The sequence below is a fragment of the Labrus bergylta genome, chromosome 23 (assembly GCF_963930695.1).
Source record: "Labrus bergylta chromosome 23, fLabBer1.1, whole genome shotgun sequence".
Classification (NCBI taxonomy): domain Eukaryota; kingdom Metazoa; phylum Chordata; class Actinopteri; order Labriformes; family Labridae; genus Labrus; species Labrus bergylta.
This window is the reverse complement of record NC_089217.1, coordinates 1,475,974-1,490,973: the sequence shown is the minus strand read 5'-3', so window position 1 is coordinate 1,490,973 and position 15,000 is coordinate 1,475,974. Positions and strand designations below refer to the sequence as shown.

Here is a 15,000-nt window from a genome sequence, read left to right as displayed (position 1 = left end):
AAGAAGAAGAAGGAGGAGAAGAAGGAGAAGAAGGAGAAGGAGAAGGAGAAGGAGAAGGAGAAGAAGGAGGAGAAGGAGACACTCTGTTTTTAAACATGTTAGACACACACACACACACACACACACACACACACACACACACACACACACACACACACACACACACACACACACACACACACACACACACAGATGCAGTGGTGTGAGGATCAGTTGGAGTCAGGGTCGTCTCCAGGGTCTCTGTTTCCCCATGGACAGATCTCACATTTGGCCCCTCCCCCTCAGCCTTACTAAAACCACACCTCAGTCACACACGACCCATCAAAATGTTTACATTTAAGGCTGACTCTGCGACTTTTAGAGCAGGTTTTCAGATCACAACAAACGCTCTCTTCAGAGCTCCGCCCCTCCACTCCTGTCTCCACACTTCCCCCGTCCTCTTTTTCACTTCCAGGGAGGTAGACAGTTGTTCTCCTGTCCTGACACTCCGTCATGAAGTCCCCCCCCATGTGGTGGCAGGGCTAACGATTAGCGAGGGAGGGATCTTCTGAAAATGACATGTTTGAGTTTTTACTCCACTGCATACTGACTCAGACGAGTGTGTGTGAAATTAATTCCTGCACATCGTTTAAATAGAAGACAGTGTGAAGGACATTTTATTACATTTCTGATACAAAAATAATAAAGTATCCAATATTTGGTGTCCTGGGCTTCTTGTTGTGTTGCTGCGGTGTCAAACAGATTTCAATATTGTTTGATTTTTACTGGAATCACATCAAAGATTCAACTTCTTTTCTCAGTTATCTCCATCAGACACAGTTTGAAGATGATCCAGCAGCAGCTCAGTGAAGTTTAGTGCAAAGGAAACATCAAAGAGCGAAACCGGTGAGCTTCACGGCTGCAGCTGTAAAAACACTCCGATCCACTTTAAACATGTGACCTCTCTCACCTGTGTGACCCCCTCACAGTCAGCTGATCCTGTCAGGAAGCGCTCATCTGTTAGCCACATTGTGCTAAGCTTTAATAGCGTATAGCACGTGCAACACCTCGCTCGCTCCTCTCTCTTCCAAATGTGGTCACGTCTGGGTTCAGAAAACGAACACGGCGACAGATAAAATGCTTTGAAGGACAAACAATGAGGTCACACCTACACCTCCTGGATACAGTCTGCTCTGTTCTAGTCAAACACCTAGACACCCATTAAAGTCAAACTCCTACTTCCTGTCTAAATTGCACAAAAACGTTGGCAACTTTTGGATAAAGAAAACCCTGAAACCTTCAGTTTGGACAGTCCTCTCTCTAATTATGACATCATAGCAACGGAGAGTTTATTTAAATAAAGGTCAGACTGCTCCTTTAACAGCTGTTATCACCGTCTTACTGCTGTAAACACAAACCAGTGAGGATCAGATCCGTCTAACCAACAGGACCTGACAAGATTAACAGCCTGACAGAGAGAGAGAGTGTGTGTGTGTGTGTGTGTGTGTGTGTGTGTGTGTGTGTGTGTGTGTGTGTGTGTGTGTGTGTGTGTGTGTGTGTGTATCTGTCAGACACTGGATCCTCAGCTGATTAATGGTTCAAATATTTCGCTCAGCAACACCAGGGCACACTTAAAATACCAAACAAACACACACTGACAGGAGCTCTGACTCTGATTGGTCGGCCCAGGTGTCAATCATCCTGCAGTAAAATAAAACCTGGTGCACACACGGCCATTGATCCCCTCGCTATCTAAAAATACAGCAACAATGAGACAGAAGAAGCCGTGACCCAGATGGCGCGAGGAGGACATTTTTCATCAGACCAAACCCTCGTTTACAAATCTGACATTTTAACCGTCTGAAGGCTACACGTTGATAAAGAAGAAAGTCAGGCTGCTGCTGGGGTTAATATGCACTTTGAATCCATAAAACAGCACAAGACTTTACACAGTCTGTGGTCGTGCATCGGTCGCAAAAAAAAAAATACCCGCCTACGTGTGGAATAGGCCTTAAACTATAGATTTATTTAAGCACCAATAATGACCCCTTCCTCCATTGGGGGCCCTGGAGAGTCAACCCTAACGTTTCCCCCTCTACTACTGTGTTTAACATTGGAGTTTACATTATAGCTATTTTTATTTTTCAATAACTTTATCATGTATATACTGAAATACTATCCTCTCACTGATCTATGCACACTGCGTATGTAAACACTGTAAAACTCTATTTTATAAGTATTTTTTTTGCACTACTCACCACTGCACTATTGTCTTATTTAGCCTTATATATATTAGTGTTTTTATTTTGCTTATATTATGTTTAATGTTTAACTTTGTACATTGAGAGCACAGTTACTGAAGACAAATTCTGTGTGTGTGTGTGTAAGCATACATGACCAATAAAGCTGATTCTGATTGATGGAAGTACGGTGGCTGGAAAGTGCAAATCAAAATGACAAAGCATGAAACACTTTTACAACGCTTGCACAAATATATTTTCTTTTTTACATTTTATTTAAAAAAAAAAACAATTACGAGTGCTGAGACACATTTATAAGTGGCAGAAATTCGCCGGAAACGGGAATGAACCAAATGCCAGAAGTGACCCAGAAGTGATTGAGTGAGCAAACGTCAATTTGTTTGTTTTGGACAGAAAGATGGACAAAATATCACTCGGTCAACATATTCTCTGATAACACATGTCCCGCAGTCTTCACACCCAAAACAAACCAACTCACTCCGGGGTCACTTCCGGCTTTTGGTCCATTCCCTTCAGTTTTGCTTTTGTGATTTTGTTTTATAAATTTGCTTCAAGCTTTGCAAAACTTATTTCACACTTTGTAAATATGGTTTGCACTTCCCTGTTTACTGCCTGGATGTAAAATCAGACTGTGCAGTGCCTGAATCTTCCTCTTTCTCTTTTAAACAGTCTTTGGTTGTGTTGTCTTTGGTTGTGGTGTCTTTGGTTGTGTTGTCTTTGGTTGTGTTGTCTTTGGTTGTGTTGTCTTTGGTTGTGGTGTCTTTGGTTGTGTTGTCTTTGGTTGTGTTGTCTTTGGTTGTGTTGTCTTTGGTTGTGGTGTCTTTGGTTGTGTTGTCTTTGGTTGTGGTGTCTTTGGTTGTGTTGTCTTTGGTTGTGTTGTCTTTGGTTGTGGTGTCTTTGGTTGTGTTGTCTTTGGTTGTGGTGTCTTTGGTTGTGTTGTCTTTGGTTGTGTTGTCTTTGGTTGTGTTGTCTTTGGTTGTGGTGTCTTTGGTTGTGTTGTCTTTGGTTGTGGTGTCTTTGGTTGTGTTGTCTTTGGTTGTGTTGTCTTTGGTTGAGGTGTCTTTGGTTGTGTTGTCTTTGGTTGAGGTGTCTTTGGTTGTGTTGTCTTTGGTTGTGGTGTCTTTGGTTGTGGTGTCTTTGGTTGTGTTGTCTTTGGTTGTGGTGTCTTTGGTTGTGTTGTCTTTGGTTGTGGTGTCTTTGGTTGTGTTGTCTTTGGTTGTGTTGTCTTTGGTTGTGTTGTCTTTGGTTGTGGTGTCTTTGGTTGTGTTGTCTTTGGTTGTGTTGTCTTTGGTTGTGTTGTCTTTGGTTGTGTTGTCTTTGGTTGTGTTGTCTTTGGTTGTGTTGTCTTTGGTTGTGGTGTCTTTGGTTGTGTTGTCTTTGGTTGTGTTGTCTTTGGTTGTGGTGTCTTTGGTTGTGTTGTCTTTGGTTGTGTTGTCTTTGGTTGTGTTGTCTTTGGTTGTGGTGTCTTTGGTTGTGGTGTCTTTGGTTGTGTTGTCTTTGGTTGTGTTGTGACAATATTGTTGAAAGCAGCGGGTTGACTCTGAGTGTCATCATATAAATCATATGTAAGATAGAAAATATGAGACAAAATGTATTAGGAATAACTATAAAATGTTTAATTATATATATATATATATATATATATATATATATATATATATATAAATATATTACAGAATACAATTATATTGTGTGTTGTTGTTAAGTCTTAATCTATTGTTTGTGGCCACCTCCTCCCACATACACACCCATAGGGCCCCATTGTACCAGGTCGCCCTGAAATCCTGGCTGCACTAGTTCCCTGTTAGGGGCTGGTGACAGCATAGGGTCAAGTGAAAAGTCAAATAACTTGTTTTTATGTTGAGATAACAGTCTAAAGAAGATAAAAATGACATATTTTAATGTTTGGTGTCCTTACTTAAAAAATGACAGACTTTGACTACATACCTTTTGAATTTTTGTTTCAATTTCCGCCTAAACTACATGTGTGTTTAAGTGTGAAAAATTCAAAAATTTAAAATGGTATTGATAATTGTAACTAATAACTATCTGTGAACATCCTGTCCAAATTTGGTGAAATTCTGATTCTGATTCCCAGAGATACATGTGATAAGGCTAGAGCTGTCCCTTTTGGAGAAGCCCTAATTTGACCTATTTTCGTTTTTTGGTAAGATGCAGAAAACATCCAAAAAAAGTTATTTTGCTGTAAAATATTTTTATACAACAATCCGTTTCATAAAGTAGACATGTTCAAGTTATAAAAAATATGATTATGCTTTGTTCTACCTCGGGTAGGGGTCTCTCGAAAACTAAAGCCTTTTTGGGGGCTTTGTTCCTCTACTACAGGTGAAGACACGCCCCCTAACACACCTGTAGACTTTAGGTTCACTCACCTGAGCGTCTCTCTGCACAGCCTCCAGAGTACAGATGAACCTCCGGGTCTTCTCCATCAGCACCTCCTCTGTCGGCCTCCTGCTCCGGACATCTCCTGCGGGCTGCTGCGGTCCGGAGCGGAGCCGGTTCCGGGCCACCATCAGGGTCTGGTAGAAGAGGCACACGGCGACCCCGAGCAGCAGCAGCGGCCCCGAGCAGGAGCGGCGGGGGAGCAGCATCCCGGCCTCCCGCAGGAGAGACGCCAGGAGGCTCCGCATGAGGAGGAGGAGGAGGTTCACTTTACATTACAGAGAGGTTCTCCTTCCTTCACACCTCATCTTCATCTGCTCAGGGATGACATTCCTGCACGTGTCTTTGAGGAGAAATGTTCATATCTGTGCCACTCTGTTAAAGAGTTAACTCGAGTTCTCCAGAGAACTTCTTACAGCACGGACTCACATGACTTTGAAAACATTCGACTCTTTTTAGAAGCTCTATGAATCCTTCCTCCGGATGCTGTGCGCGCAGCCTGCAGAAGGAGCCACGACGCGCAGCGAACAGGCGAGCGAACTTCGCTTCAGAACAGCCGAACTGCGTCTGCAGAGCTGTTCGCTGAGTTCATGTTGGTTTTAATCACTGAGACGCATCTGAAACCTCGAGGAACAACACTTTATCCCTGACTCCTCCAGATTATCCTCCTGGTTTATTCCCTCTCGTCTCTGCTTCAAATCCTGCGTCCCGATGAAACTCCAAACTCACGTAACGGGACCGTCAGAAGAATCAGTGAACGTGGAAATAAAAAACAACAGATCCGTTAAACTGAACAACAGCAGCCTCCAAACTGCAGAGTGGAAATCATCCGGAGAGTGAATGAGGTTTTTTGTGGCGTCAGAGGGAAGTTCAAAACAACAGAACCGGCGGTGGAGTCTGGCACAGGGACATCTGGTTTGAGTTAAAACAGCAAGAGAAGAAGAATCCAGGCTGAAGTTACAGTCCGTCCTCCACAGTCTGGACCCGGACCATGACCTGGACCCGCTCACTCTTCTTCTCTGGTTCCATAGCTCAGAGTCAGAAAGTAAAAAAAGTTTGTTTTCTTCACTTTTCCAGCTGGAGTTTGGTCTGCACAGTCTGCTGCTGCTCTGTAGGAGGTCAGCACCTCCTCACCCCCCTCCTCCTGCTGAAACACTGAAGGCTGAGTTATTTCTGGAACACACACACACACAGTATATATACAGGGTGTGTGTGTTGGCTCACATATTTTAAAGCTCTTGTTCAGTATTTAAACTCTCAGGTCGTAAAAATACTCAAACACTGAACAAATACTCTGAAAATAAAACTTTAATTAAAGTTTGTCAGATCTTTCTCTGGTTCCGAACCAGGACCCAACAAATCCTGAGGGAAGACTCTCACCCCCAATTTATATTTTCAACCAATTACACTTTTTCTTTTCTTAAATAAAATGTTTGGACCTCCTGTGACCCGACAAACAAACAGAACATGTTTAAAAAAGACTTTTAGACAAAGCAGTTTTTCAATCAGGACCCACTGAAACGGCTCCGCGGCCCACTTTAGGTCCCGACCCACCAGTTAAGAACCACTGCTTCAGATGTGTGTGTCATCTTAATTATGACTGTTGTATTAGGATGTGAGTGCAGCATGAAGGTGATAACGAACAGGCTGGATAACACTAAGAGCGTCCCATTTAGTTTTGACCTTGTGAAGATGTTTTGGAGTGTGGAGCCCCCTGGTGGCCAAATGAAGAATTTACAAGCTCAGAAAAGAATAATAATAAAAAAAAAAAAATCAGCCTCAAACCTCCTCAAGAAAGTCAACGAGCCAGAAACATAAACTGTTTTGTCTTTTAAATTCTATTAATATATTTTTAAATATTCAGTTTACAGCTGAAGAACAAAAAAGACATAATACCCCTTTAGTTACTAATTTCCTGAAAACCCTCAGAGGACATGCATACATTTTTATTTTATGGTTTTTCTAGCAAGTTCTTTTTCTCGATATATTTTGAGGAAACACGACTGAAAGTTCATCATCTCGGAAAATACAGCGTTGATATCGGAAGATAACGATGAATAATTCAAGATTTCAGGAAATCTAACCCAAACTGACAAGTCCAGGTGCGCAGCGGACCAAAATATAGAAGTTGGTGTGGTAGCTGTAGAGGTGCCAGGTCACTTCCCTAGTACTGCAGAGGGGTGTGTGTGTGTGTGTGTGTGTGTGTGTGTGTGTGTGTGTGTGTGTGTGAATAAAGAACAAAAGTCTACAGATACCAAAACATCTTCATCACTTTATTGGACTTTAAGTTTAAACAACCAGGAAACAAACACACACATACAGCAACACACACACACACACACACACACGCACACACACTAACAGACATTCACACAGTAACACACACACACATATACAGCAACACACACACAACACATACACACACACACACATTTCTGCTGCTCGTAGTGAAACTTGTATTTAGAAGTTGGAGGTGAAGAATCAACTCCGTCAGTTCACTTGATGTTTGGGTCGATCAGGTTTCTGTAGTTGTAGTCCCAACAGTTAACTTGTAGTTTTTTTCTGCTCCAACACGGAGGAGGCGGCGGAGGAGGAGCACGGCCTCATGGGAAAAATTGACTGTAGCTCTTTGATGAACGAAGAAATATTTTCAGTTTTAAAACAAAAAATGAATAAAAAGTTTGTAAACAAAAACTGGAGTGAGTTTTTTAGCATGTCATGACGTGGACGCTCCCGCTCCTCGGTCCAGGTGAGCTGTCAGGTGGTCTTCAAACTGAAGGTAAACCTCTCCTCTTAAAAAAACAAAACAAACAAAAAACGAACAGTCTGAGATTCCCCCGGATGTTTCCGTCGTGTTCAGAGATTATTTTTTTATTCACTTTCTGACCATTCAGCCGGTTCAGGTCTTTGATAATCCAGATGATCAGATCCAGCACGAGGTCCATCCTGGTTAGAGTTTTCATGATGTGAACGATGTTTCAGAAAACCACCCAATGAGCGAGGCGACGTTAAACTGTGAACATCTGAGATTAAACTCAGAATCAACCTTTAAGTTGATTTTCAGACTTGAATCTGTCAGATGGAGTCATGTTGGTCAGGAGAGTTAACATGACTCACGTTCAGGTGAATAAAGATGAATCTCTGAGCCGTGACATCATATTTCAGGTTATAATCTCATGACTCAGACGTGTCTGCGGCTTGTATCCCTCACTCTGTGCCTGATGACCTCTGACCCCTGCAGGAGCTGGCTGGGTGTGTTTTACGTTTAAATCCAACATGGCCGACACACACAGAGACAGACAGACGGACAGGTGGTGGGTGGAGTCTATTTGTGTCGGCTGCCCCTCCTCTTCATGGCGGCTGTGCATTGAGGACAGAACCACTTCCCTTTAGGAGCCTCGGTCAGACCCACACAGCCGTAATGAAACCACTCGATGGGACACTGAGGACGAGAGCACACACACACACACACACACACACACACACACACACACACACACACACACACACACACACACACACACACACACACACACACACACACACACACACACACACACACACACACACACACACACACACACACACTTATTACTGATCAATAAATAATAAAAATGAGACCGTCTCTAACTGATCAGAATATATTTAAACTAATTTAATATATAATGTGACCCTCTGTTAACTGAACTCTGCTTGGGTCCATCAAATGATTTATATCTATCAGCTGGTCGGGTGTAACCTTTGCTCCACCAGGTCTTTATTTCAAAATAAAAGCCCTATTATAATAATAATAATAATAATAATAATAATAAACATGATACTCACATCTGTGTTATCACAGCCCACCATTTCTCCGTAAGACACCTGAAAAAGATCGAACTGGTTATTTTCAACTCTTAAAAACAAACATTTATTTACTATAAAAGGAATCGGTTTATGGAACAATCTCAACAGGGAAACTAAAGAATCAAAATCAAACATGATATTTAAAAGAAAAATTAAAGCCAGTTTGTTGAATAAATATGAGGAGGACCTACGATGGGGCTGCCAGTGGATGTGTTTGCCTGCAGCCAATTTATTTGAATTTAATTGTTTTTGAATTAAATGTTTTGTTTTGTTTTAATTAATGCTTTGTGAAAGCATTTTTTCATTTAACATTTGAGATTTTATGTTTGTTTGTTTTTCTTAACTTTATTGTTTGTTTGAATGAAATAAAATGTACAAATAAAATTTAAAAAACACACATTAATCTTTATAATAAGAAGTCTCTCTGAAACAATACACTGACTGTTTGGGTTCTTACCTGGTTACAGATGCAGTATCGGGGCTCGTTGGGATCGTAGGTCCAGTCCACCTGGCTGTTGGCCTCGGCCTCGGGCAGGGCTGAGGCCTGCTGGGAGAGTTCCTGAGCCAAAGCGGAGGAGGAGGAGCAGGAGGAGAGAGAGGAGGAGGAGGACGACGAGGACGACTGGTGGTTGGAAGACTTGATGCTGCTTCTGGAAAAACAACAGAAGAACAGATGGAGGGAGGGAGAGAGAGAGACAGAGAGAGAGACAGAGAGAGAGAGAGAGAGAGACAGAGAGAGAGACAGAGAGAGAGAGAGAGAGAGACAGAGAGAGAGACAGAGAGAGAGAGAGAGAGAGACAGAGAGAGAGGAATGTTTAAATGTTTGAATCAAAGAGTAGAGAGTCAGACCTTAAATGAAACTTTTACTTGTGCAGTCTCTGTTTATTAGACTGTAGTGTGCAGGTGTTTTAACAGGTAAACAGGTGTGTGTGTGTGTGTGTGTGTGTGTGTGTGTGTGTGTGACTCACTTGGACTTGCGGCCCCTGGAGTCAGAGGCGGTGGTCGGGGTGAGGGTCTGTGTGAGGGTGGAGGCGAGGGCGGAGGAAGAGTATCCAGAGTTTTCTCTGGACAGATTGAACTCTCTGCTCAGCTGGAAGTCGTTGTTTTTGATCGCCTCGTAGCTCGCTTTGAGGCTCGACGTCCTGCGACCATCCTTCATCTGAGCACACACACAAACAAACAAACAAACAAGCTGATCACAACAACACAAACCCAGCAAAATGCCCTCCATCAAACAGTCCAGCACCCACAGATATATTCATCTTCATGTGACTCACCTGTGCGGTGGCCTGCACAGCCTGAGCTGCAGCCATGGTGATGGCCCCGGCTCCGGCACCGGGCCCCGCAGGTAGAGAGCTCAGGTTGTAGGAGGCCAGAGGCTGAGAGGAGTTCACACTGTACACATTGTTAGTGGACGAGGATGTGCTGTTGGTACGGCAGCCTGCAGGGGACACAGCGCACACACAGTTATACACTAAAGTTGTAACTTTGAGATCAATACTCATTTGACACCCTGGCAACAGAAAATAGAATCCCAACCATCCAATGTTGGCTTTTTTATCATTTTTTAATTCCCAGAAATTGCAGATAAACTTGTGCACACTGCCTAAAAAAATACTGAAAATGTGTCGTCATAGGTATTGCTTAAAAGATGTGGCATCAACATTTTTTTAAACCTTGCATAGAGGTGTGTGTGTGTGTGTGTGTGGGGGGGGTTACCTGGTGTATTCTCCTTGGAGGCGTCGGACGTCAGCGTGGACAGCAGAGCTTCAGATTTAAACTTCTTCTCTGGAACGTGTTCTGTGGTGTGATGAGCCGGAGCGCTGTACTTCCTCTCTGTTACAAAACACACACACACACACTCAAACACCTCCTCACAACTTCACACAAACTCTGACATCAAATGATACGCTCCATCAAGCTTCCCCTGAACAAGAAGAGAGCTAGAACCTTAAAGTCAGTTTTGCTTCTGATAGCATTCCAGTCAGAGTGTGTGTGTGTGTATGTGTGTGTGTGTGTGTGTGTGTGTGTGTGTGTGTGTGTGTGTGTGTGTGTGTGCACTTACTCTCAGTCGTCGTGTGAGAGTGGACGTGATGGTTGTTGACCGGCTGAGACGGACTGTCCATCTCTAAAGACCCTGAAGAGAAGAAAGAAGTTCAATAAACTCCCCGTAAAAACAAGATAAATAATAATCATGGTTCAACATTTCAGGGTCAGAGTGGGAGTCTTACTTCTCTCCAGGATCTCTGTGATGCCGGCGTTATCGGCCTCCAGCTCCATCTTAAACTTGGCCAGCTCCTGGTCCAGTTTACGCAGGTGACGGTCCACCTGGAGGACAAAGAGTGTAATAAAGAGCATCAACACTCACTGATCTCTGGGTAATAAAAAGAAGGACGTGTTCCTATAATTTTAAACGACTGATTCGGTCAGATTAACAAAGTAATTTCAAAACTTTAACATGATGATTAAATAACCACCCTCAGTGTGAAATTACAGATTCTAAATGAATTCAAATTTTTGTGACTAAACTGCTGTAAAGATAAAGATAAGGTCATCAGTACAAACTGTTTTGCTGAACCGTCACACAGAGCAGAGAAAACATAATTTTCTTAAAGTCTTGATGTTTGTTTGAACAGGATATTATAACTATACTGATGACAACAATGTGGTTTAAACTTTTAATGGGAAAGTGAGCCTCCATCTTTTGTTTCTCTGTCTGTGACTGCCCCCTGGTGGACATTTAGCTGTATAACATCCAGTCAGTCGACCTGTAAATATTGTAAACTCCAATAGGGTAGTTAAGTAAATATCTATGCTGTAAGAATAACACTAACTTCTCTAACAGGACGACATGTAATCCATGCATCACACCTCCATGAATATGATGCATATTTCGCCTAAACACTTCACAACAACTCAGACGGGTGTTGATCATAATTTCGGCCCCTCTTATGCCGAGGTCATACTACACGATCTTCCTGTTAGTGACGATGGGTGATAATAACGACAAGTTTAATTCAGCACATTTAAAAAGAGAGTTTTACTCACCAGGTCATAGATCTGATTGGCCAGCTGAACTTTCTCATCGGCATCCTCTAAAGCTTTGTAGTAATCCTGAAAGAGATTATTACAAAGCTTAAAGACACGAGGGAGCTTTTAAAATAAAGTTAACATTACTGTGTTAAAGCCACTGTTTGTATCCATGCCGTATATTACTTTACACACCTTTTTAATGACCTCCATCTGCTCATCCCTCCACTCAGGTTTGTTCTTCTTTGCATTGACAAAGAACTCGATCACTTTCTGCTCCAGCTGATCTGTGGCGTCTGAACGAGAAAAACACAAACAGGTCAGCGATCAGCAGCACAAACGTCCTCACATTGACTTCAGGCGGCACAAATACAAACGACTCAGCTCAGTGTTTAACAGTGTGGACTGTGATACACTGATGGACATTTAACATAAACACACACACACAGTGTTAGAGCAGAAGTTACACACTGTTAGAGTCGGACAGGTGAAATGATTGTGACAGCAAAAATGGTTTAGGTTTAAATGTAGAAATCATCCTGAGTCATCAGCTGCAGGTGTGTGAGATAACTTCAAGAATAGTAGAATTAAAGACCACTGATGGTTGCTTTCCTGTACATCAGTTTGAGTTATAATAATAATAAAAATAATACATTTAATTTGTACTTTCTACACGCACTTTCTACAGAAAAAAAAATAGAAATAAAAACTAATTTCATCAACTAACGAAACTAAAAGCACAAGCAGAAGGCTTTGTTAAAAAGGTGGGTTTAGCCAGAGACCGAGTAGAAATATTTATATCTAAAAAATTGGTAACACTTTATAATAACCATCATCTATAAAGGGCAAATAAGGGTAAATAGATAGTTAATTAACCATTAGTTAATAATTATTTACGGTTAACAAACACTGAAATGATAGTTAATAATGATTTGTAATGCTATAATTTATGTTATGTTAACAGTTTATTGACGCACACATTATAACATTTCATACACTTTATAAAGTGTTTTTTAATAATGACCAAACGATTTATAAACCTTTAAGAGATGGTTTATAAAACATCTATAAACATTACAGGGACACATGGACCAGATATTTGTTCATGGTTTGTAAATATTTTATAAAGCGTCTATTAACATTATTTGGAAGGTTATTATAAAGTTGGAACTGAAGACTGTAATCCCTTATTGATATTTTGTTAAGCATCTATAAATATTTTTTAGATAGATAATTCATATTTTATCAATGATTTATTTGTTAACAGACGATAACTATTAACTCATGGTTAATTTACTATCTATTTACCCTTTATAGATGATGGTTATTATAAAGTGTTACCAAAAAATTAATTTGAATATCTAAACCAACTGCTGAAAACTAAATGTCAAAAAAGTTTGAATTCGAGTGGAATTTAGTTTTCTTACATGTCAGCAATCAATCCTTATGTGGGAATGTTGCACCTTTATTTAACCTTTATTTAACAACTGCTTAAAATATTAAGGAAGTAAAAAAATGAAAAATTATTAATTAATAATAAAATAAAATAAAATAAATAATGAATAATAATGAAAAAAAAATCTGCCTAAAATAATACAGAAGTAAATCAAAGTATTTAAAACATTAAATAAATTAAACAGCAGGTGTTCTGTGAATAACTGCTCCCTTCCAAACTTCAGTTCAGTTTGTTGTTTCAGCGCAGTTAGCCGGCTGAGCTAAACATGCTAATAACAGAAACTAGAGTTAAAAACTGTCTCTGAAATGTTCCAATGAAATGTTACAGAGCTTTTTCCTCTTTAAAGTCTTTATTAAAGTGTCTCTGGGAGTGTGTCAGACCCGGTGTGGTTGCTGTACGTACTCTGAACCTGCAGGTCCATCTCTCTCATTTCCGTAAACCTGTCGCGGAGGTCCATGGGAAGCTGCTCGATCACTAACCAGAGAAGAAGAAAACACCGTTACCCTGTTAGCACGGCTAGGCTAACGACCGGAGACACACAGGCCGGAATATAACACACATTTAAAGCACAAAAAGCGACAAAAACCCCCTCTGACGGTTTGTCACAATCTGATACTCACTCTCGAGGTAATCTTCGAGGTACAACATGGCGGCAAATTCGACGTTTTTAGCGTTTTATGGAACAATTTTCTTCTTTCAATATGGCGCCGCCAGTCGCTGTCTGTCTCAGAAAAAAATACCCCGAAAAATTGAGGTCAGAGAAGGTGACGCAGACGTTCTGTCTGTGCTCTGATTGGTTGAAACCTACGCGGGCGATGATTCGTGTTCTCGGAACAGACGTCCGATGGGAGTTGTAGTTTTTTACAAGTTTACTTCGATTCTTCTGTTAAAAATGTCAAACTCGGTCTTAAAAGTCTTATTTTATATTTTCATTATTTACTATCAGCTTAATGTCGTGTTCAGATCCAAAATGCATCAGTTAGAGTGATTATTTAACAAACAAAGTGAAAGAAGGCCTGTAAAGACTAAAAATAACTAATATTTTAAACGTTACTTACACGTGTGACCCATAGTCTGTAAATATTGTGACCTAAAACTAAATATCACAAGTTGCCTGATAGGCTAAAATACAGTGTTTCCTAAGGCTTTACCATAGGGCTTGTTTTGAATTAATGATCAGTTATAGATCCAGGAAATACAATTATTAAAGCAAACATAAAGTCAAATTATTTAAAAAAAAAAAAAAAAAATCTCTGAGCAGGATTCATCATGTTTTTCATTTGTGCATTCAAGTTTTATGAATATTTATTGTAATGTTATAACAATAAAAAATGTTTTCTTATCACTGTAGGCCTATAAATAAAAATCGAGTGTTTTCTTTACTCCCTCATAATGATAAAATTCCATGAGTTTCTCCTGTTTAGCCTGTAGACTGTGTATTTATATGTGTGTGTGTGTGTGTGTGTGTGTGTATGTGTGTGTGTGTGTGTGTGTGTGTGTGTGTGTGTGTGTGTGTGTGTGTGTGTGTGTGTGTGTGTGTGTGTGTGTGTGTGAGTGTGTGTGTGTGTGTGTGTGTGTGTGTGTGTGTCTGTGTGTGTGTGTGTGTGTGTGTGCGTGCACCATCCTCCTCCACACATTACTCTCAGCCTGTTGGCCCGCTGACCCCTCGGCTCTACGGCTGGAGGCAGACACATTCCTCTGTCCTCCCCCAGGAGAGTGAAAGGGGAGGAAGAGGGGAGGCTTCTGCTGCTGTGCGCATTTAATTAGTGAGGAAGAAGAAGAAGAAGCGTCAGGACGGCCCGGGACGGACAGCACCGCCCCCCTGCAGGCAGCTCCGGGCTGAGATTCAGCTGCAGAGTCAGTCCGGACTGAAGCTCTGCTGAGAGGAGGAAAGTTAGCGTGTTGGATCGGGCTGCAGAGGATTGAACGTTCACTGGTGGATGTCTTTAAAGTTTGTTTTTGTGTTTTTAATCTCTTGAGTTCTTCTTTTAAACGTTTGGATCGTAATAAAACCGTACTGCTTCG

At 41.2% G+C, this 15,000-nt stretch overlaps 3 protein-coding genes across 5 annotated transcripts in view; 1 reads left to right on the top strand and 2 right to left on the bottom strand.

Annotated features, from left to right (window-relative positions):
• cped1 (cadherin-like and PC-esterase domain containing 1) overlaps window positions 1-5,786 on the bottom strand; it is a 22,933-nt gene extending 17,147 nt beyond the window's left edge. Inside the window, exon 1 of the mRNA XM_029282001.2 lies at window positions 4,634-5,786. Within this exon, the coding sequence (XP_029137834.2) occupies window positions 4,634-4,891 (258 nt within the window). The 5' untranslated portion in view covers window positions 4,892-5,786. The remainder of the gene's footprint in view (window positions 1-4,633) is intronic.
• Window positions 5,787-6,895: 1,109 nt separating this feature from the next.
• Window positions 6,896-13,736, bottom strand: ing3 (inhibitor of growth family, member 3). Its single transcript, XM_020657251.3, has 12 exons — window positions 13,596-13,736; window positions 13,378-13,449; window positions 11,715-11,815; window positions 11,538-11,603; window positions 10,721-10,817; window positions 10,555-10,626; window positions 10,209-10,325; window positions 9,767-9,930; window positions 9,458-9,648; window positions 8,947-9,139; window positions 8,469-8,507; window positions 6,896-8,085 (listed from the first exon to the last, which is right to left on the bottom strand). The coding sequence occupies exons 1-12, from the start codon at window positions 13,621-13,623 to the stop codon at window positions 7,969-7,971; spliced, it is 1,257 nt and encodes a 418-aa protein (XP_020512907.1). The 5' UTR covers window positions 13,624-13,736; the 3' UTR covers window positions 6,896-7,968.
• Window positions 13,737-14,635: 899 nt separating this feature from the next.
• tspan12 (tetraspanin 12) overlaps window positions 14,636-15,000 on the top strand; it is a 5,343-nt gene continuing 4,978 nt past the window's right edge. For 2 of the 3 annotated variants that reach the window (XM_020657253.3, XM_020657252.3), the window contains exon 1: window positions 14,637-15,000. This exon is cut by the window's right edge and continues 406 nt beyond it. The gene's annotated coding sequence lies outside the window, so the exon portion shown is untranslated. The other variant, XM_065951024.1, reaches the window with a different exon arrangement.

Bases quoted from the DNA above. Each gene is read 5' to 3' on its own strand.
- ing3 (XM_020657251.3), bottom strand. From the start codon at position 13,623: ATGTTGTACCTCGAAGATTACCTCGAGA. The intron at 11,604-11,714 runs GTGTGTAAAGTA...AATCTCTTTCAG, and splicing joins AGATGGAGGTCATTAAAAAG to GATTACTACAAAGCTTTAGA. The intron at 10,818-11,537 runs GTGAGTAAAACT...TTTGTCCTCCAG, and splicing joins CCAATCAGATCTATGACCTG to GTGGACCGTCACCTGCGTAA.